General features: G+C 40.8%; 1 protein-coding gene across 5 annotated transcripts; it reads right to left on the reverse strand.

The window, feature by feature from the left end:
* Positions 1-676: 676 nt before the first annotated feature.
* On the reverse strand, positions 677-23,334 carry LARP7 (La ribonucleoprotein 7, transcriptional regulator). Of its 5 annotated transcripts, none has more exons than XM_058838466.1 (14): positions 23,173-23,334; positions 22,308-22,406; positions 19,483-19,691; positions 18,350-18,450; positions 18,158-18,241; positions 15,904-16,068; positions 15,299-15,407; positions 14,317-14,691; positions 13,626-13,755; positions 11,034-11,182; positions 10,131-10,249; positions 7,639-7,798; positions 5,560-5,651; positions 677-1,109 (listed from the first exon to the last, which is right to left on the reverse strand). In XM_058838466.1, exons 3-14 carry the CDS (start codon positions 19,688-19,690, stop codon positions 1,029-1,031), a joined length of 1,773 nt encoding a protein of 590 aa, XP_058694449.1. In that variant the 5' UTR covers position 19,691; positions 22,308-22,406; positions 23,173-23,334; the 3' UTR covers positions 677-1,028. The 5 variants fall into 5 exon arrangements, with proteins under 5 accessions (XP_058694449.1, XP_058694448.1, XP_058694447.1 ...); XM_058838465.1 differs by lacking the exons at positions 22,308-22,406; positions 23,173-23,334 and adding exons at positions 22,629-22,696; positions 22,807-23,004; XM_058838464.1 differs by lacking the exon at positions 22,308-22,406.
* Positions 23,335-23,387: the final 53 nt, after the last annotated feature.

A 23,387-nucleotide genomic window follows, 5' to 3' on the forward strand; every position in this document is an offset into this window, starting at 1 on the left:
ATTGGACTAACCAGGAATCCTACAGGAGTGCCTGGCATACAGGTTAGCTCCTGCTTTTCCCCTGCAGCCCTCTGGGAGGAATCCTCCATACACCATTTCCAAGAACCATCAGCGAGCCCTTCCCCTCCAGGCCCCAAATCTGGTCCCTTATCTTGCACTCTTCCCCTCTGCATTCTTGTTATCTGCAGTCTGATCGCTGCTATTCCCTCTCCATTCAATCCTGCCCCACCGGCAAACTTAGTCAAACCTTCTGAAGAATTCCAATTTCACGTTTAATTTTCCTTTTTTTCTGATTGCTGGTCTCACATTAAATACCTGAAAGCTGTTAAAATCACCATCCTAACTTGTGAACTACACAAATTGAACACTTATCTGTAAGTGAGTAACAAGATGAACCAAACATACTCCCATTTCTTCCTCTGAAGATTCTTCTAAAAAATAAAAGATGTCTAAATTCAGTTCAGTGTGTATTAATACAAGTAAATTTCCTTCCGGACTCCTCAATGGCAGATTTCCTGCCAGCCCTACCCACTTGAAAATAACAGAAGCTTATTCTCCTCTATTTTGTAACAGCTTGATGGACTAAAAAGAGGCCTAGAGAGGTTTATGTAGCATTTACCACTTTTATTATTCATAGTCTCATAAAAAGCAAATGGAAGAATAAGAGATACACAACTGAAATTCGCCAGCATTTTATTTTATAACCTAGTGTATAAAACATACAAAAACAAACAAAAAAGAAAACAAAAACAAAAACCAACCAACCAAACAAAAAATCCCAACAAACTGGAAGTGAACTAAAGGAAGATCTCATAATACACATGTTCCAAAAAGCTTTACCTAAGGGCTCAGAAGCAGTAAACATTCAGCCTATTAAAAATGGGATTCAGAACCAATCTTCACACTTGCAGCCTGCACAGTTATGGATCCAAGGGTTTAGTTGCTGTAAGCAGTGACAGATGTGAGGGCTGGATTTGGTTTTGTTTGGAATACCTACAGTTCACTTCCAAGCTCACCATCAACCCTGGTTAGTTGTCATCAGTGAATCGAATGTGTTTGCTTGTCTGTTGAGTCTTCTCCAGTCGCATCCTTTCAGCTTTGGCAATCAACTGCAGGCAGGGAAAACGATGGGGAAAATTAGAGGGAAAACTATATTGTTAGGATTTGACTTTACAGTCAGGGATATATTCTATCCCCCTTTCCTCCCAACATGGTTGAAGACATTGAAATTGCAATTTCAAAATCCTAAAATACAGCCTCATGCAGGAAGTTAAAGAACTCTATCCTTTTATTAGATTAGTTTTGCTACTGATGTACAAAAAACAAGGCTAAATCACCCAAAAAAAATAAAAAAGTACTTTATGAATATTGTGGTATTTTAAACAAGAAAAAACCCCACAAATCCCCAGCACACCACAGAAACTTTACATGAACCCACTCAAGAAAAACCACAGCACAGGAAAACCACACAAAAAATAAAGAACCCTCATAAATCCACACATGAACAAATATACAAACACACTGAAAACACACACAAAACCCACATGCCACAAAAAAACCCCAAACCCAGGCAAAAACATTCACACTGAAATCACAGATTCACATAAGAACACGCACAGAAACCACAAAACCTCTAAAACCCATACAAGAACATAAAGAAACCACAAACTGAAACCGCAAAACCCACAAATCAACACAAAACCACACCTAAAGGCCCATAAAAACCCCACAGAATCCAACACGTGAACATTCTCAAATGCACATACAGAACTCAGAACTCCCCCCTGCAAAAAAGCAGCTTCCCTAAAAATAATAGAAAAAACCCAAAACCACTAAAAAACACCAAAACCCTGAAATTATGCCAAAAAATACCGGCATGAAAAGAATTACCAAAACTCTCCCAAGCCTCTCAAAACAACCCCTAAGCTCCAGTACAAGAAGACCATTAAAAATACATATAAAACCCCTAAATCCCACAAAAAACAGTCAAAGGCATGTACAGAACCAACAAAACCCATCCCAATACACACAAAACCACACATACCAGGAGCCACAAACATGAGAAACCACACAAAAATGCACTCACACATAACACAAAAATACACATAAAAACACCAGCAAAAAAACAAAGAAAAAATACCCTCAAAACCCCCCAAAAAGTCCAAAATCACAACCCCCCCAAAAAAAAACCCGAAAAAAAGCCCAAACAAACAAAAAGCCCTAAAAACCCAATCACCACCAAAAACAAAACAAAACAGAAAACCCAAACAAAAACCCACAGCAACTTCTCTGCTGGGCACTACTCAACTGTATTAGCTGGTGTTATGGGGAACTTGCACCCCAGGCAGTCCAACGTGCCAGATTTGAACACTTTCACATACAAATCAAATTATTTATTAGTTCTGCATACGGCCAAGTCCTGCACACAGCACGGAGGTGCATGTTGTGCTGCCACACTCACTGTGGCAGTCAGGATTTGACTTCCCAACCAGTTTCCAGCAATAAAACTGACCTGAAGATTGCTAACTTTTATTTTCTGGTGCCTAAAAAAGCCCATTTTAAAATAGTTCAACCCTAAGAGGAAACAGAGGATGGTGGTTTATTCCTTCGACATATGGGATGGAGAATTACAAACACGGGAAGGGAAGCTCTGAGTGTTAAATCCCATTCCAGAATTTGCAAGAGGCCTCAAGGATTTCCATTTCTAGCTCATCAGCCCAGTAGCAGCTCCTATGTAAAAGCACACCGCTGCTCCTGAATCCAGCCAGGGATCCAGCCATTCCATGGATACCAGGGTCACAGAAACAGGGAAATGTCTTCTGGAGTGGGAGCTGTCCCACGGGCCACAGACAGGCTCAGTCTTGCAAGGACACAGATGAGCCCCAGGCAGCATCAGGAGAGTGGGCTGTGCCCAGACATTCCCACCATCCTCTTCTTTTCCACTGCAAATTATTCCGCCCTTGACAAATACTCAATTCTCACTCCCTTGCCAAATGCCTTTCACATCCACCACCCCTCCCACCCTCTTAAACTTCCTCCTTCCCCCTGTGGAAGGGGGTCCAAGGTGCAAACGAGGTTCAGCAGCACCTCCCCCCAGGAGATGAGGATCCAAGCAGGAAGCTTGCAGGCACTCACGCCTTGGCTTTGGCAGCCAGAGACTCCAATCGGTCTGGAGTTTAAGGCTACAGACTGATGAATTGCTTTAGGTCTGAATCAAGTGGCACTGCCCTAAAAAGCAGTTCTGGCTGGAAGTTTTCCATCTGTATCAGTAAATCACCGGCGTGGGTTTTATCAGGCAGTTAAACAGACAAAAGGGAAGATGGATTGGGAAGGGGCAGCAGAGGGAAGCAGAGAGGTGACAATCTACCCAGGGCCGGGGGAAAGACACTTTTTCACTCCAAAGGATGGCCAGGCCTTTTCAGAGGAATCTTGGGATATCCTATCTCTTTTGGACATCTGGTTTATTATAGGAACTATGCCAGAGGAAGTGAAATCTTTACCACTTGCTTTGGTTTTGGGCCCCCCACCAGCCATCTGCTGCAGTGATCCTTAACCCTTATCCTGAGGAAAGTCAAGTAGGCCTGGACTTTTTAGAAGACATGGAAAAGAGGAATCTCAAACTGCCTCAACTCAAACGTTGTGTGATGCCTGTGATGGGATGCAGTCCATCCATTTCAACCCTGATTCAAAGAAAATATAAGATGCCTTAATTCCAAGCATAAAGCAGCTAACCGGCAAAAAGCTCCACTTTGAAATCCTGTAAGGGATTTCAAAACGTTATTAACAGAATAGACCTTGACAGGAAGGGCACATTAATGGCACATTTTACTCAAGATGTTCAGTTATCAAGTATTATATTACTTTTTTATACCTTTGAAGCCTTCAAAAGAAATCACCTTGGAAGTACTAAAGTAAAAAAATTTCCAACGGGAAAATATTAATGAACAGAAAATTATTTTTTTATCAGCATTTAGGCAATACAGCATGTCAAAAAGTAGGGAAGGGGTTAAGACTTACTGACTGCAGCGAGGCATTCTTGTCTTGATGTTTTGCTTAACAGCCTTAGCATTTAAATAGAATTCCCTGGCTTTGAAGTTCACACCTCCCTGTGTGGCAAGGTGATGGGCAGGGGGAAGGAGCTGGACTTTGCATCCTTGTGCTGCCATTGTTAGGCAGAGCTGAGACAGTTTGTATTTGCAAGCCTAGCTGAGGTACATTACTGCCCAATTTACACCAGCTTGGTCAACAAATACCAATCTTCAAAAGATGAAGGAGAGAAACTTGAGAGCAAGGGCTCCTACTGTCAAAATTCAAGTCAAAGGTCTCACTGGCACTTTTGGTTTAAAAAAGTAAAAGTACATTAAAAAAACCCAACAACCTGGCAGCAATCAGAAAAATGTTGTAAAGCAGTAGTTTTCAAATTTGTTTTTTGCTCATATTAAATAATGGCTCGAATCAATGCCGTTTTTAGGCTTTTAAGGAAATTAAATTAGACCTTTGGGCAAATTCTTTATGCACATCTTTGTTTAAAAAAAAACTTATTTGTCTGCAGGATCTCTGAAAGAACACTCACACAAACAGGATAAGACATGCAAAATACGCCTTGTACAAGATAAGGTTTTGACCTGTATGACTGCTGTTCCTTTAGGTCAATGAAATATTTATTTTCTATTTCATATGGGACAGTACTTTTTCCAAGCATCCAGGAAACAAAGAGTCTCCAAAGTCAACAACAAATAATTAAGGTCAGATGATTCTGAAGTTTTGCAAGCCACAGCAAAAAAAAATTCAGGCTAAAGCCAACTCAGAAACCTTATCTGGAGTATGTGTGAAGCAAACCTGGCAATAAAATGTCTGTGAAATACTCTCTGGCTCCTCTCTGTCAAGTCAGGGATCTGACTGGCTTAATCAAGGAACCCTTCATGCCTGGAAGGATCTGCTGGAGCTGGAGTAGAGGCTGCAGCCTGCAAGTTCATTGCAACACTCCCTGGAAGCTGCAGCCCCACAGGCACAGGGAGGAGAAGGCTGCAATCTCCCAGTTTGGAACTGGAAGCTGTACAGCTATGGATGCTTGCAGCAGCACTCAGATTTGGCTGGGTCAGAGAGGTCACTCTGCTCCTGGACACTCTGGGAACACAGCAGCATTCGCCACAGCACGAATAAAACTGTGTTCACTGTGAGGGGAAATGAGATTCATTCTCAAGAAAATGATTTTCTGGGTTAGAACTGGAGATTTGAGAGCGTAGCACTAGACTTAATTTCACCAGAGCACATCAAGACTACTTAAGTTATTAATGAGCTCATCCAGACAGGGTTTCAAAAGAAATCCAGCTTACAAATTAAGTTCAGGCCTTTAGTCATGGACTTAACTTTCTCCAATTGTCCCTGGAATGACAAGCCCTGCTCTTGTCAGCTGGAGCAGGACAACCACAATCTCTACTTTGTGGCTGTAAAACCCTGCTGCCAAGTCAGTGGGAAGTGATTAAACAGAATTAAACACACAGAGTATCAAAAGACATGGAACAATGCAGAAACAGTGTGGCTGTGATTTGCAGTTACCTTCTCAGTACCCCGCTTCTTCTCCCGAGGCTGGTTCAGCTTAGCTTGCCTGTCCACCAAAATCTTCTGCCAGTAACGTTGTTCATGGTCACCTTGGGGGGAAATTAACATCGAGGAATGTCAATAAACCTAGCCACGAGAAGTGGGTGAAACCCTTCCTAAGATGAAAATACCTGTTAGGGAAACCCAACAAGTACTTGGCCAGTAGTCTTAAATTTCCTGTCCACAGAAGCCATATGGAATTGCTCTCTACCTGTCATCAGCAAAAGGAGCTGAATTTTAGCTCAAGTTTGACCACAACACAGGCAGACCACTTTGATTTACTGATGTACTCAACCTCTGATACATTTTAAACAACTACCAAACAGGAGGGAAAAAAAGGTAATTAACTGTAAGAACAACTGAGACTATTGTGTTTCATCAAAACCATTGCCTGGGGACTTCAAGAGCTGTCAGGAATATCTGGACATGGATAGCAATACAAAAGCAAAAAATTCTGCAGCTTTTCTCAGCAGCTGCTTTGCCACCTTCTGCCTCCTTCTGGTTTGTGGTGTAATTATCAGAATGGGAATTCTGTGATATCATTTTGCACGATCACAGGGCTCACCTTCAGCCACAGGGAAGTTTCTGAAGGATCTCCGAAAAGATTCCTCCAAAAGTTAGCTTCTAAACATGATCACAGATGCTTTACCATCTTGCCAAATGCCAAAGCTGAAGATACTTAAAGTCAAATCCTGAAGAGTAAAATACTACTGGGAAATCTTTAGTCCCTGCTGTAGAAAGCATTAAAGATTCTTTCCTTTTCATCTCTCACCTTCTGCCACCGAGAAAAACAAAAACCTTTACTGTGAGTCCCTTGTGCATTCCTGGAAAGCTTTTCCATTCTCATTTCAATGAGCCAGTTAGAAAAAAAAAATAAATCTTAAGACTATGAATGGAATGCTCCTAGAATGTAGTACTTACTCCTAATCTCCTACTATACTCTCATGAAAGGATACAAAACCAGAGACAAACAAACAGACACAGAGCAGGAAGCTGTAGAACACAAAATTTGAGGTTATTTCTAGACCCCTGAAACACAGAGCACACAGGAGACAAATCTGTCTCCAAATGACATTAGCAGCACTCACTGAGTCTCAAACTTCAATTAACTTTGATGTGATCATGAAGGTTAATGCTTCCATCAAAGCTTCTCCTCCTGCAATCCTTAACTGGCATCTACATCCCTGCACCCACGAGACTGGGTCCTAAATGACAATTTAGGCAGGAGTGGGGTAAAATATTTAAATACAGATGAGGCAGTCTCAAATTGATTGTTTAACCTGTTGTTTGTTTTTTCATCCCCATATTTACAATTTTTGGTGCATCTCTCAAATACAAAAGTTTTATGAATACACCAAGTTGGACAGACTTTCTCTTTTTTCTATCCCTCAGTCCCACAAAGAGGCTTCTCCACACTTGCCAAACTAATCCAGTCTAATACGAGATACAAATTTAGAACAGCACAGTAATTTCAGAATGAAATAACACACATTAAAATAATCAAGTTGAAAAGTAGAGCCCCTAAGAACCCTTCTTGTTCTGGCCTAAATTATTCAACTTCCTGAAAAATAAAGATCAATTAGTAGGTGAGTGCTAAACCCACTTTCAGGGTATCCATGCTGTTAGATCCTTGCCATGTCATTTCACACATATGCTCGGTATTTTCAAGAATGTCTCCCTTTAAAATTCTTGTGCATTATCAGAATGTTCTATTCATAAAGCTGAAATGTGAATTAAGTTCTACACTCCTTTGCCATTGAAAGTGAAGCATATCCATCTAAAAAGAACAGAATTAAGCTTGTAACAGCAAGCAAAAATCTTAATTTTGCTCCGAATGATGGCATAAAATCCCTTTTAGTTTTATCAATTTCACAGTAAGTGCAAAATAAGAAGACTCTCATTAAAAAAAAAAAAACAACTAAACACACAATCTTCTTCTCCTGAGTTACCTAAATATATCCATAAATTCACCAGAAACTACCCCTTCCACACTAATTAAGGCTTTTCCCATACTTCCATGAAAAAAAGAAGTCTTACCAGTGAGAACTTCGAATTTCCAGTTGTTTTTGATCTGTATTTCTTTGTATGATTTCATGACAGTCTGTGCATCCTCAGGAGTCTTAAAACGGACGTGACATTCGGTGTCTCCCTCCAGCATGTCAACATAAGCCACCTCAGCCAGCACTGCCAGAGCATCCTGTCAGAGCATGAGACAACACACACCATAAATCAGCCTTCAAAAAGAGAACTTAAAAAGAGTGACTTTTGACCATTCCATTTGGAGGTCATTAACATTTTCAAAAAGGTCATGAAGTAGGAGGCAGCAACTGAACTTGGTCATTTAATCGATCAACCTCTTGTCAAAGGGTTTTGAATTGACATTTTTTCCTAAGAAGGTTATAACTGAGTTCTGATTGATGAGCCTGCAACATTTAGCCATCTATCTCTCATCCTCCCCTCCCATTAACAATTTACAGCAGTAATTCCTGGAAATGCTAGGGTATCATTTTACTAATGGAGCATCGCCCATTTATTTCAACACTGCATCTGATTTTTTTCAAAAGTAAAAACAGTGTACTATAACGTTGATAGATCTCAGCCTAACAGAAAAATATCAAACTTGATTCTACACATTAAATGTACAAGAGCAAGTTCATGCATGGCAGACTATTTGAGAAAGGAGCAGTAGTAAAACAACTCTATATTTATGAAGTGACCTCTGCCTGAAAATTTTCACTGACAGCTGAAGGGAGAAGAGTCACAAACGCTCTTGCAGATGAAGTACTTCACTTGTAATTCCTGCTGTTAGGGAAATTAAGTAGGACCACACATTCCTAGTCAATTTTGTTCACAGCAGGCAGCTCAAGTAAGATGCTTCTATTCAGCAATCACACACTGCTTTTAACCCTCCACTACCAAGGGCAGCCTTAAAACAAAACAAAAATTAAGTGACAACACTGTTAAGATCATTTGAGAGCTGACAAAAGCTACTTTCAAGCCTTATTCTCTTATCCCAAAGTCATCATTTCATGCAAAACTAAAACAGAGTTTGCTGGAGCTGGCAAAAGTTACTAGCTTTGAGGAGCACCTTAAGGGCAAAATAGGGAAGCAGTGAAGTGTAAAATTAAAACATCAAAATAATATTTAAACTACACTTCAAAGACCTTTCCAAGTTGTGTGGCATGCGTAATTGTTTCCATACAACGAGAAATGCAGGTCAGTTTGGAAGTCTGAGGGGAAAAAAGCCCTGGCAGCACTGCTCAGTGGCAGTTTGCTGCAACTGATAGCCTGGTAAGCCAGCAAAGCCAGGTCTGGCTGCACTTCTGCCTTCCAGTATGCAACCAGTATGGCCAGCAAAAACAAAAACAAAAAAAAACCCAAAAGAAAAGAAATATCAAAAGAATTTAAGATTTCTGCTGTTTAAGCTAAACTTTTCTGCTGCCCACAGCGTATCAAGGTGTGACACAAACTTCTGAAAGCCCAGCACCAGTGAGATGAGGGTTTTCAGTGACAGAGGCTCTCATGTTGTTTAGGTTCATGTACACACCAAGCAAGCCTCACACGCTTGCAAGCAGCCGATGACTCAAAATGGCTTTCCTAGTTAGAAATGTTTGATAAACAGCATCAAAACTCGAATTTTAAACCATTCCCTCACTGTCTTGAGTAGGCTGGAAACATGCACCAACCTGAGTTGAAGTTGTTCAAATTCTTTCCAGCTGTTACTCATCCTAAAGTGTAATTTGGGAAAGAAAATGTCCTGCGTGACATGAACGGAAAATTCAGGATCTGGAAAACGCCTGTTATTTCCTTTGGAAAACTCTTAATATTTCAATTTCAAAAGGATGCAGCTTAAAACTGGTATTTTCCTTAAAAAGAAATGATGTGTGTAACTTTTGGTTTGTGTCATCACACAAAACTGAAGGTATCTAACCGCTTTTTAAATCGAGAAAAACGAGTGCTTGCAGTTGGAAAAGAGAGACTGAATCAACAAGTTCCACTGCTGTCACTCTCGCTGAAGTGGAGGTTTTGTCATTGTAAAATTCTTTCTGAAATAAAGAAAATTGGTTTCTCATGCAAAGAGCATTTTCCTGCCCCCAAATTCCCGTTAATGATAAAAACACCATAAACTTTTAAAAATCCCCACAGGTACACTTTTATAGCTCTCTTGTCAGGATGACTGGCACAGTGACAAATGCAGAACACTGCATCCAGCTCCTTTTTTTTTTAAACTGGAAAGCACTAAAGCATTGCTTATTCTCCTCAATATTTTCATTATAAACTTGACATTGCTCCAAGCACACTAAAGGCTCGGTTTTACTTTGAGACAGCCTCCTTTACCCTATTCTGCCATTGAAAAATTTGCCATTAACAGATATTAAAGAGAATTTGTACTCAGCTACTGGCCAAATAGATGAGGAAAAAAAAAAAAAATCAGTGAGACTGGGTGAAATGGTCTTCCATATTCAAACATTTGGGGGGCAGGGTAAGAGGAAAGGCTAACAGCTACCCTGAGGTTACAAAGGCATTACCTTGATCTGCTTCCTGCCCGGCAGGGGCTCGGTGCTAATGATCTTCACAATTACTCCGCTGACAAACTGAGGCCCCATTGTGTTGGCCTTGGCGGGAGGGGCACAATCTTCACCGGTGGCTGGTCAAGTTAAAAACAGGGTGGGGGGGAAAACAGAAAAAAGTTTTTACATTTATTAGGTCGAAAAAAATTAGGACATTATGAAAGCATAGAAGCATCAATCACTGTTACTGCAGACTGAGGTTTATTAAACAAAGGTTTAAGATTGTGCATAGGTTTGAGTCAATTCTAGTAAAAAAAACAGCTTCAAGTAAAAGTCTTAGGAGAAATTTTTAGAGTCCATAGGGTCCTTCCTATAAAGAAATTTTATATTGTACCAATAGTAACCCCGCAGTTTTAAAGTGATTAAAAACATGGTGAGGGGGCCATTGGAACATCAGTGTTGACGTTAGTGAAGAGAAGCTCAGAGTACTCAGAGCAAATAAAGGAAAGAATTCTAAACCTGAAAAAAAAAAAAAAAAGGTAGAAATTTAATTATGAAGATAGAATTTCAATACCTCTGATACAGGTAAACCCAAGCAGGTCAGGCCCAAGCTGCAGCACCAAAGAAAGCTGATTATTGATTTACCTCTCTGAGGCTTTATAATTACAATTACCTAAATATTTTTGTAAGCTTGGGAAGTGCTACTGAAACATGCTGAAATCACTTCAGTATTTACTTATAACTCCTTAGTCCCAAATCTGCCTTAAATACAGGGAGGGGGTTACTTTTACAATCTGGCTTTTGAGAAAACAGCAGCATTTTACAAAATAAAACCTTGAGGCAGTGTTTCTGCAAGATCAGGGTCTTGCACCACTTCTGTTTGCATACAAGAAACACTAAAAAGACAAAACCCAGGATTACTTTTGCCATTTTCAGATTTCTGCACACCAGATTCCGTCTCCATCTCTCCTACAGGCTCAGGTTTGATTTGAGACATGGTTTTCTTTAAGGAAGCCATACTGGCTTTCTGCAGGGCCAAATATTCTTGCTTCAAATCCATCCATTCAGTCCTAAAAGCAACAACACAGACACAGGATGTCAGTTGCAAACGAGAAACTGATGTTTAGAAACTTAAAAGTAATTTAACATGTTACAAACAGCTTTAAGTGGACTTGGTGAACAGTGCAGACCATTCTGCCACTGGAGATCTCCCTGCACTTTGGTCAAACTCATGTTTGTCCCTAACTCACTTTCCCATGACTTTGCTTCACAGAGTTCCAACAACATCAACCTATCATTCCTACAGACTGGCTTTCAAATTTGCCTTAAATATTCAGAAAGCATAGGGAAGAGTTTGGTGAACTGTGTGTTCCACTGGAACTACACAGAGCACAGACAACAAACTCAGAGTTAATTCAGAGACAGTGAACTCTTAATTCACTGAATTAGTTCAGTGAACCGCTCCTGTGTCACTACATTAAGAATCAGTCATTCATTTTCTAGAAAAAAATCACTGATGGAAAATCAACAGTTGGTTAAACTCACCAAAAACCCAGCGAGATAAGGACATTCCTTACCATTCAAATGCACTTTGGTTAAAAAATACCCCCCCATGGAAGCAATTTATATATTTACATACATTTAACATGGAGATGTTTCTGCAAACAGCTAGAGCTTTGCTCCACAGCAACACAATGCCCGCAGTGCCACTGTGAGAACGACTCATTGTTACCCTAATCTGTGCTATCAAACAAGCTGATAGAGGATTTTTAAAGAGGAGGATATCTTGTGGTAATGGTTTTAGCTGTTAACAGTGACAACTGTATACTTCAAAAAAGCATCCAGACTCACCCAGGATCATACATTCTCAACAGAGCAAAGGCATTAAAATAACAAAAGACCCACGTAATGATTCTTGGAGATAAAAAAGGCAACACCATCCCATAGCAAGGTTTGGTATAAATACAAGCTCAAGGAGAACCCCTGTGAGTTGCCACTGAGGAAGAGGAGACCGTGGGGAATGAGTCAGGCAAGTATTTGCAATGCTTACACTCTTTAAACATTTTACCGCTTTGCTACCATTGAATAACTGTTAACCAAAACTCTTTGTGTTTGTTGCAGTTTGCTCAGAATGCCGACGGCAGAGGACAAGCTTCGTCGATAACCTTTGTTTTTATTTTTTTTTAATGTGGACCCCTTTTACTTTAACATGGAGGTGCTTTCTGCGATATAGAAAAAGTAAGTGCTTCCATGTTTTAGTAGAGGTGAATCCTGAAACACCATCCGGGATTATATCTATTTTTTAATTTTTTTTTTTGGGCCTGTACTTCAGTTTAAGATTTTGACATCTTCAAGATTTTTAGATCCGGGAAAAAGAAGTTGAGCTGTGAGCACATCTTCTCCAAGAGCTAAAATCTAGGTGGCTAAAGTTCATTTGAAGCGATTTTTAATTTTAAAGGTCTCCCTTTGCTTTAACATGGAGGTACCTGCTGCCTACAAAAGTAAGTGCTTCCATGTTTCAGTGGCGGTGGATCCTAATCTTCAAAGGCTTCTTAAAGGAAATGTGCATGTATGTTTTTTATTACTGCATCTTTGTTTCAATTTTATGTAATTTCTCCCCGTAAGGACCCCCACAACTTCAATGTGGATGTGCTTGCTTTGGCTCACAATAGTAAGTGCTTCCATGTTTTAGTGGTGGTGAATCCTTTAAAATGCAACACTTTCCTCTGGGAATGTATCAAATTACGAAAAAACGTGTTTCTACATCACGATTTTGCAGCTCAAGGCGGCGAGGACCCCCTCTACTTTAACATGGAGGTACTTGCTGGATGCCTAAAAAGTAAGTGCTTCCATGTTTTAGTTGTGGTGACTCCTAAAAGCCCATCAATTTTGGATTATAAGGCTGGCAGAACTCCACACATCAAGCAATGAAGACTCAGACTCTGGTACTTTCATCTACTTGCTACAGGCTAATACTGTTGCTAATATGCAACTCTGTTGTATAAAAATTGGAATTGCACTTTAGCAATGGTGATGGACTGTCAGACATACCAAAATCTTAAAGAATAAATTATTTCAAAGGTTTTAAATAAATATTTTTTTTTTTCAGTAATGAGATGTCAATAAAGTATACAAAACATGTGTTTTTCCTCCAAGTGAAAAATAAACTGCATACTGCAGAAAAACCTGAACATACACTTGACAAACATTAAAAATTTGGGTACCACAAAGCAACAGTTATGTACAATATCCCCGAGGTATAGTGAATTTGTAGCAAATTATAAACAAAACTAGAGGTCCAACACAAAACGAGATTAAAGCTTGTATGTAAAACCTCTGGGTTTTCTAAGTGTGACAAATGGAAAAACTCGGGGGGGGATTTTGTTAGCATTGGTCTCTCGTTTAGGAGGTCCCTTTACAAAGCCAGCCAAGCACTTCCCACTTCTATTGATCAAAAAAATCAAATCACTGATATCACAGAGAACAGAAAGAAAGGTAATTTATGTCACCTACTTGGAGAGTACCCTGAGGGGAATAACTTCTTCACCCATTTTGTGTCTTTCTTTGTGCTTTTTCTTGTGTTTCCTTTTAGACTTGGAAAGGGATGTGTCTTTTTTGTCTTTGTCTTCTTCTGCAGAAACTTCTACATTAAAACAGTTCAAATTAGAACATTTAACTCAAGTAGGGATAAGTTAAGTGTCATTGCAATAAAATCACATTCAATATCTACCAGTTCTTTGAATTAACTACTTCTAGTCCATTTCATTGACTACTACCCAAGTTTACTTTGCTTCACACACCAAATCTCATTTCAATGCAGCTTTTCTTATCTCATGGAACAAATGGATCATTACCTTTTCCCTTTTGTATTGTAATTTATTTATCTAGATTCCTGTGCTGTCTCCATTTGCCCAGGCTGTCTGTTTAACCCATACTTTACTTCACTCGGCTTCTATTGATATCAACTTCTTTGAACTATTTTGGCTTTTGATTAGATTTCCCTACTTTGGTGTTGCAAGCTCTTCCTCATTCCCTGTGTGAGTGACTCCTTACCCGGTTTCATTTTAACTGCAGGGAACACCAATATGCCCAAACTGATCTAATGCTTCCACCATATCCAGCCCATCACCCCTTATCCTTAAGGTTTATCTACAATTTCATTCATGCAATAGAAATCATAATAAAAAGAGGCAAGAATTTTCACCATTGGAATCTTTTGGGGCTTCTCTTGTTTCTTCTTTTACTGTTTCAACTTCATCTTTTTCAGCAGTTTTCTTAACTTTTGGAGCTGATGTCTCACCATCTCCCGAGGTGGTTCTTTTTCTCTTTCCTGGCCTGCTTTCCCAGGTTACCTCTGAGCTCTCTGTTCTGTCCCATTTCCTTTTCTCCCTTTTGGAGGGCTGCTTGGGAGTCTCAGTTCCCTCCATCTCAGAGCACTCTGATGGTGTCCTGTGTCTTTTAGACTTGGGAACTGCCTCTGTTGCAGCGTTAGTGTTTGATTCCTTTGGCTCTGCAGCTGCCTGCGCATTGCTCTCTTTCTTGATTTTGGATTTCTTCTTTTTCTTCTTTTTCTTCTCTTCTGGATTAAAAACACAATATTTAAAACTGCCCACGATTAAATACTAGATTAGATTATTAGGATAAACAATCAAAGCAGCACACATGATAAACTGGGTTGCTAATCTATGGAAGAGATGCAAGACATGGACACAAAGTTTTGCCTGGGTGTTTTAAGAAGAGGAAAAAATCTCAGAGGTTAAGCAGGGTTTGAAAACTGTTGTTTTGATTTCATTTCCTAGAAGCTGCTGGTATAACAAAGAACTGGTGATAATTGTGAGGAATATTAATGTGATTTATCATTAGTCTTATAAAAAATATGGGAGGGTGTCTGGAGCCTGGGAAACTGTATTACACCACCAGAAATGAGGGAAAATGTTTTAGTGGTGAAATTGCAACATAATCTGTGATACTGGTTTGTAAATTACAGTAGATTTTTCATACTTAAGCCCATGCTGGCCAAAAACAGCAACATGAATTGCTTTTATTAAAAGCTTTTAAGACACATGAAATTAAACTGCAGTAACACAGCAGATGAGACCTTTTTCTTCAGAAGCTGAGCATAAAACTGATCCAAATAACTTAATTACACTTCCTTGTAATTATCCCAGTAATTCAGTAACACTTACCTACTACAGTGGTGTCACTTGAATTCAGTGTAGGAACTGGTTTATTCTTTACAGTTTTGGGGAAGATCCCAGGTTTCCGTGGTGCTTCTTCCGGTGGATTATTTAAAAACTATAAGAAGTAAATTGAGAACCACATAACACCATAAAAATCATACTTTCTTGAAAGACTCTGCATTCAAGTTAAAACCAGCAATCCTCATCACATATATAAATATATAAATTCTTTCAAATCACATTTTAACACAGAAAATTAGGTATGACCGTGCTTACTCGATGAAATTTAAACACCATTTATTATTACACAGAGATTTCTTCCTGTAAAAGATGCCAAGAGTGGCCCATCAAATTACTTACAAAGAAAAAAAAAAGCCATTATATTTCTAAGTCTTCAGGTTATTAATAGAATTCAATCTCTAAAGAATTGTGGCACTGACTGTAGGTCTGGGAGCAGGAAAGAGGAGCTAACTCCTGTTAAGTGAAGCTTTTAAATGGTGATATTTTTGGAATTTCTCTAAGATTCAGTGGGTGACCTAGTAAAGAGCACACAGTCCATATCACAACGTGACACCAGGAGCAGTGTCAGCAGCAGAGGCACCAGCACTCACCTCAATGGCTTTCTCTGCCTGTTCTTTAGTTTCAAATTCCACAAAAGCAAAGCCCTTTGGATCCCCAGTACTTTTATACCGGGGGATACTGACGTAAACTACATTGCCACACTTCCCAAACACCCGCTCAATCCAACTGTGATTGACGTTTTTGGGAAGCAGCTCCTAAAGGAGAAGAAAAATATGGAAGTTTCATGAGAAAACGTTCAGAGGCAAAATATCCAGGTGTTAAAAAGAGACCTGAGAACAGATCTCTAATTATTCATAAACCTGTAACAAACACATGATATATTTAATTTAGATGCTTATCTTGTTCACATGACAGATACCAGGAGCTCACCTGCAGCTGGATCTCTGCAACATAAAACCTCTTGGTAAATTTAAAACCTAGGAGCACATGCCAGACTGGTTTGCCCCAAACTACCCTCTGCAAAGCACAAAGCTATTTTTTTCAGTTGGTGGTAATGCAGACAATTATCACAGAAAGAATTCCTGCAGGCCAGTAAAGAGTCACTACCGATAAAATTTTTACCAGTAACCCATCTTTTCAAGTTTAGCAGTTAGAGCTTAATTCATCAGATGAGCAAAAGCTTTCAGACAGCTTCTTGGGTGACAAAATTGGCTGATTTTTATTTCTATAAAGTCCTTAATATAGCAACATCAGTTTTGGCAGCTTGCAGATACGGTGTCTGAATTCAGCATTTCCCCTCCCCAGTCAAACAGAAATCATGTCACAGTGATTTCTCACTAGACCCAACAGAACATTTTAAAATCCCACTCTCAAATTCATGCCTAAACAACAACAGCGTTGGCACTACTTCATTTTGTTTTCACGACGAGTTACTGCACTAAAAGGTTCTCCTTGTAGGGAAACACTTATCACATTCAGTTTTCCATAAATTTTGCCATCCTCAGAAAAACATTTTGTTACGGTTTGGCTCTAAGTTGAAAAGCCAGTTAAGTTTTTTTTCCAAGTTTTAATAGTATAACAGTGAAGTCTGTGGTAGAGCATGTAAAAAAGTCAGATTATTCCAGAAAAATTTTACTTACCAACACTTGGACTATTTCTACTCTCCCCAATGCCACATACCAGCTATTTACAAAACATTTGGCCACACACTTCAGCTCTGTATAGACAATGTAGCTCATGACTTAGAATATCTTATCCAAAAATGATATAGACAAAGTATTTCAGAATTCTAAGCAGTCCCTGTAATCGTGTAAGGAAAATATTATGTCTGGCACATTGTATTTAAAAAAACAAAAACCAGCCACCTTTTCTAGGCCTCTGTTAAGGAAGAAATCCTCAGAGCAATTCAGTACCTCGTTATCTAGATGGGCTAGCATTTTGGCCATGATTATTGTGTGTCTATCACAGAAAACTCAGTGCTGTCTGGAAAATACTAACCCAGCTGCTAATAGCTACAGGTACATAGCAAAAATTGCCATAAAAAGCAAATAGAGACAAAGCAAATTCCACAGTGCCTTCAAATCTAGTAAATAAAATTGCCCAGGGTTTAAACAAGCAAAGCATCAGATTTCTTTGCAATCTACCACTTGGTTGGCACCACAGTGTAACAGTTTCTCTCTGACAGAGCTGAAATACCATGGTGAGATGCAGACTTATCCCATCAGCACAAGCTATTTTCATTTAAATTAAGCAGTCACTCCAGTATCAAGGTAGCCATGGGACAGTGTGCTATTAGGAGGACAGTTAAAATTTTTCAGATATAGTCTTGCCTTTAAAAGAATGGTGTTTGTGGGTACAAAACCAGAGGCACTTGCAGTAACAGATCTTATAAACAGATAATGCTGTTTAAAGTACCCTGATAAACTTGGGAATGCAACTAGATCCTGTTTGATGAAGCTAATTTAGTCGTTATTAGAAAGCTTTAACTACAGTTAATGTAATTAGTAAATATTTCTTAATTCCACCGGTGCTCCTCTGATGGCATTAAAAAAGCCCAGTGAACACATGAATAGCTCAGTGCAATGAAATTGCACCTTTTCAGCCTGGGAAGCAGCTCTTGGCTCGGCATTTACAACAATTTAAGCTGGCACAAGAAATCCCTGCACCAAATGAAGCCCTTTCTTTCCACAGTCGCTCTCAGCTCTTGCTCACCTGCCTTTTGCTTAATTAATTTCTTTTACCTTTGCTGCACAATTGGCAGCAGCCAAGGAAAATCCTGATGCACGAATGGAGGTTGCAGAGCTAGGAACAAACAGGCAGGGACACACACAAGTCCAGCCTTACCACATAGACAGTCCGGCTGTCCACGTCCTTTGGGCGCTCGCCCAGAGGTTGGCGTCTCCTGATCCTGGTTCCTTCCAAGTCCAACTGAAAGCAGGGAGAAATAAGCATTTTCCATGAGATGACTGCTTACTTCAGCACCCCACCAGTACTTTTCCAGCACCAGCAAATACAGAAGGGTGAGATGGTAAATACCTCTACAACAGATGAACTTTTAACTGCCCGAGCGATCAGCTTCCCGTCAGTAGTCAATTTTTTCATTTTGTTGAAAGAAACAAGAAGTGATATGTCAACATCTAGGGGAAAAAAAAGTGTAATTATGAAATCAGGTGATGTATTCTACTCCACTTGTTTTCTTGTGAAACAATCTGCAACAATCTAAGTGTAGTATTTAACCAAGGATTAACAGAAATTTCTTACTATCAAAATTTAAGTTTTAAGTACACCCAAATTTAATTTTCTTCCATGCCAGCCTTTATCAAAGGAATTTTGCTCTTTTTCCTCCCCACTGATAACTGTTGTCTTTGAAAAGAAAGGAAGAAACCCCCCCTTTCTGTTGCAGTTTTACAGCACAAAAACAATTTGCATTGAAAACATGCCTCTTCTTCAAGTACTCATCGAGTGTTTAACCCAGTGCTGCCAACACAGAGCCCCAGCTTGCACCTCAGTTTCAACCAGACAGGCCGCTAAAACCTTGACAGAAAATTATCTAGCACCAGTCTTAATAAAAATCTAGACATTTCTAGTATCTCTAGAAAATGTAGGGTGCATTTTACTTATTCATTATTTGATTAATTATTTAAGGGGGCCTTCAGAAAAGTCCAAACAACCACATAAAAAATTGTCTGAAGGAACTCACAGTAACCCTACCAGCAAAATCACAATTTCTCATCAAACTTGTAGAGAGAAAAGTGATAAAATTCCTATGCTTAACAACATATCTGTGTGACATTTTAATCTCTGCATCTATCTACCCTGCAAAACAAGTCCAGTACCTCTGAGGGCAAAATGACTCTTGTTTCATGGCTTGTTCTTAAAATTATACAAAAATGGAAAAAGAAAATCAGGTCTCCCACTCAGTCAGTCCTACCCTGGCAGATGTCTTTATCTTAGGGCTGATAAGACAGGAGAAGAGAAAGAGCAAATAAGATTTTAAAAATCTACTACCAGTTCTGCCTCCTGAGCTGCTGATGCTGATTTGCATGGCACTCTTGCCTTTCTCAGGAGAAGACATGCACCTCAAAATAACCTGTCACTGTTGCCAGCAGTACAGGGAAGAACAAAGTGAAACCTAAGTGTCTGCTGAAATATACCGAAAATAAACTTACACCCATCTCTGGACTTCTCTATTTGTTCTCGAAGAAATCTGTCTTTGTGGAGGTTAACATCACCAAACCAGAAATCCACTTGCTTGGCTATATCTGCCAGCACCTGTTTAACTCTGGACCTCTTCTTCTTCTCTCTTTCCTTTTTCTGCTCAGTGCTTTCTTCTTCCATGGCTTTGTCTCTCGCTGTTTCAGTCTCCATCCCCGTCATTCTATCAAATGTGACATATGTATCGTTTTAAAAACACAAAAGTCTTATTTCAAGAAGTAAATGTTCTTGTTTAATCCTCTGCCCTGGTACCAGACAAACAAGTTACTTGCTAAAAAGTGTCTACAACAACTAAAGCTGAAAAGCAGGTAGTTTCCCTCCTCATAAAGATGTTTTTCTAAGAACTGAAAAATATAGATAATTTTTTCTCTACTCCCCTGAACTCACAGTACAAACGATTAGAAAAATCAGATGCAAAACCCAGGAGCGCTACACACTTCAGAAACTAACCTCGTGTAAACCTTGATCACGGCAGACCTGGGAGCACAAAGGTTAGTTTTTAAAAAATTATCTTTATTATGTCAAAAACACAAACCACTCACTCCCATCAGCTACCAAGGCCCTGCCTGAGAGCAGGAAGTCAGTAAAGTGTCTCTAATGGCCAACCCAGGTCTGCCAGAGCTCCAGAACAGGCCCCTGGAAAATAAACATTAACTACAACCAAGTGACTTCACATACAGATTCGTCTTGAAAAATATAAAACTGTTTTAACGCATCAATCTGTCTCTTTTGTCCACGATTCAGCTCGCTGTAGCTGAGAACTGCCAGTCACCACATCACTACCTCATTTCACACCAGCGAAACAAGGCAACGCTGCCAGAAGCAGAGAGCTTTTGGAAAATTCAATTAACACAAAAATTAAAGTAATTAATGTCGCAATCACCATATGAAAGACTTCTCAGCGCTCTGCCAAGGCAGCAGAGAGGGAAAGGAGAGCACAGCCATCAGAGAGGAAGCCCACCTCGACAACAGGATGGCGAAATGGAAATGGTCCCCAAATTATTGTGCAAATCAGGCTTCCTCAGCCGGAGATCAGTTTTTCCCCCCCTGCCGTGAGCTGACGACTCAAGACAGTGAAAGGTCAGCAGTTACCTTGGCAAGATTAGCCAGGTAAAACCGCTCAGCAAGTTCAAGCTCCGCTCAAGCCCTTCAGCAAGTGATTTTTTTTTTTGTGTTAATAACCAGCAGACAATACATGCAGCTCAGCTGAGGGCTGCACTGAGGTGCTTCAGAAATTCAGTAAAATGGCATTATGGATTATCTGTGGTGGCTGAGCAGCATTAGGGGACCACACCAACATGTTAGTGTGGCCCATGAACACCACAGACTTGTTTTAAGAGGCATTTTGAATTGCTCAGCTCTGGGATTTGCTTCCCAGAAGAGGGGTTCTCATTCAAGCTAGAAGAAAAGCAGCTGCACGCTGCATTCCAGGCCTCCCTCTCACTTTATGTTTTAGAAATGAAGCTTTGAGGAACAAGCTCCTCCAGAGTCAGAGCAAATATCAACTATTACTAAGTAGACAAGAATCCAAGCAATTAATGCAGCAACCTCCACATGCCCGGGTGTAAGGCAGCCTGTATTTTTCACATGTCAACTCTCACACTACCAGCACTACTTTGATAAACAAAATCAGAGAAAAGCAAAAGCAGGGTTAAAACTTCACACTGATAAAGCAAAGGTCTCCTCAAAAGCAATAAAATCGCAGTGCCTCTGTGTGCCAGAGTGAAACCAGAAAAGAAGGAACCATTAAACGGGGCAAGGAGCTTTAGGAAAGCAAAGATAATGCAAATCAAAATAACACAGCACCACACTCATCTATAGAAAATTCTCTAGGCCCGATAAAAATTAAAGATATCAGTGCTAACCCATATCCAACCTCAGTTTCTGTTATTATCAACATCTGGAAAATATAATAAAATTCAACTGTAATACAAGGTCTGGAAGAAACAGGGTGCAGATATAAAATATACTTTATTCTTTTAAGCACTGATGCAAATGTTTGTTTGTCTGCTTGCGGTATTTTAAACATTAAAATGGGCCAAAAGGGGATGAGGGAGAAAAAAGAATTCAAAATATTTTATGTACTATGAAAATGCTTTTGTAGAGTCAGGGGCAGCCCTAGGCATGTACTGCAGAATAAATGCAGGTATTCATCAAACCTGAAACTGCTTTAAAAGACACATCCTGAAACGGTTTTACACCAATTCAGACACAGGCAGAGCTTCAGGGTGAAGTTCCTGCCCTGCCTCATCTCTCTACCCAAAGTGAGGTAACAAGGGACATGAGTTAACACATGGGGGCCAGCACAAATTTCTTAACCTAAAACCAGAGCAAATTCCGCTTTCCCCCTGCCATTTTACTCAATTAAACCAATGCATTATTTTAAACGCAGTTTTAAAGCATTTGATGGATTTCATTAAACTGGTGTGGCCACAGACAGAAAAGGCTTTGCTTCCACTTGACAGTGCTGAGTGTTAAATCTGTTCCCACACACAGGGAGATAGATCCCTGTGTGCTGCTTGTGCCCTTGCCTCTTGTCACCTCAGGAGGTGCAAAGTGCATTTATTTGTGTCAGGACTGGATGTGGGCCTTAGTGCCATGGTCTGGTTGACAAGGTAGTGATCAGTCAAAGGGTGGACTCGATCTCAGAGGTCTTTTCCAACATGAGCGATTCTGTGGTTATAATTAAAATATATGCCAGTAGCAGCCTCTGACTAGGTGGATTCACCTGTATGACACCAAAAGGGCAGCCCAACTCCTTCACCTCCCAGTATCTCACCTCCAAAACACAGAACTGAATTTTAAGACCTGAGAACTTATTTCTGGTTCTTCTCCGTTGGGAAAACCGGGTGATCAGGGAACTGAACAAGCAGCAGAGCTGCTGGAGGAAAACAGGAGTAAGTAATCAATAGTAGAGGGGAAGTGGTCACAAAAACCAAGCATTCTGCTGCCCTGGTAGCTGCTGCACTAAACCAAAAACACTGGAAAACTGTAGGACAACCTCACCTTCTTTACCCTTGAAACAAGGGGCAGACTACAACGTGAGATAGATTTTTCTAGCCCTGAGTTATCCTTTCAAGCCTGACCACCACACACTTACCACTGCACAGGTACTGACCACTGCAGGTGCTGCTGCTGTAGCGACACACAAATCTCAGCGACGTAACACTTAAAAAAACAAGCACAGACTAAGTCTGAGGGGCCCAAAGCCCCCTCAGCACGAGTCCCTCGGCCCCAACACGAGGCGTCAAGACACGACACCACGCAGAACAATTCACCTGTGCATCACTTGCGGGCAAAGCCACCTCAGCGCCCCGGGGGCAGAGACGAGCCCTCAGGAAGGCGCCACACGCGTCGGGAGCAGCGGGCACGGGGAGAGGAGAAAGAGGAGGATGCCCAAGGGCGGGCAAAGGATGGGTCAGGGCCACAGTGTGATGCCGGCGGGCAGCGATGCCCTGAGGGGACCGACGCCACCCCCTCGCCCCGGCCGTGAGGGGAGCGCGCGGGGGCGGATGGGGGGGGGCGGGGGGGGGGCTCCGCGCGCGGGCGGCGGGAAAGCCGCTGAGGGGCCGACAGCGCCCCCTGTCTGCGCCGCCACCGCTGCAACCGGCAACCCCACAGCCCCTCCTCTCCCGGCCACCGACCTGCTGCGGCCGCCGCCGCCGCGGGCACACACCCCTTCGCTTCGCCTCCGCCCGGCCCGTCCGCGACTCCGCCTCCGCCACCGTCCTCCGCAATCCCGCCGCCACGCGCTGCCCGCTGTCCCGCTTGCCAAAGAGGAGAAGAAGAAGAAGGAGGACCGGGGTGGGGGTGGGGGGGGCGAAAAAAAAAAAAAAAAAAAAAAAAAAGCCCCGCGGCG

This window comes from Poecile atricapillus, chromosome 4 (assembly GCF_030490865.1).
Source record: "Poecile atricapillus isolate bPoeAtr1 chromosome 4, bPoeAtr1.hap1, whole genome shotgun sequence".
NCBI classification, from domain to species: Eukaryota; Metazoa; Chordata; class Aves; order Passeriformes; family Paridae; genus Poecile; species Poecile atricapillus.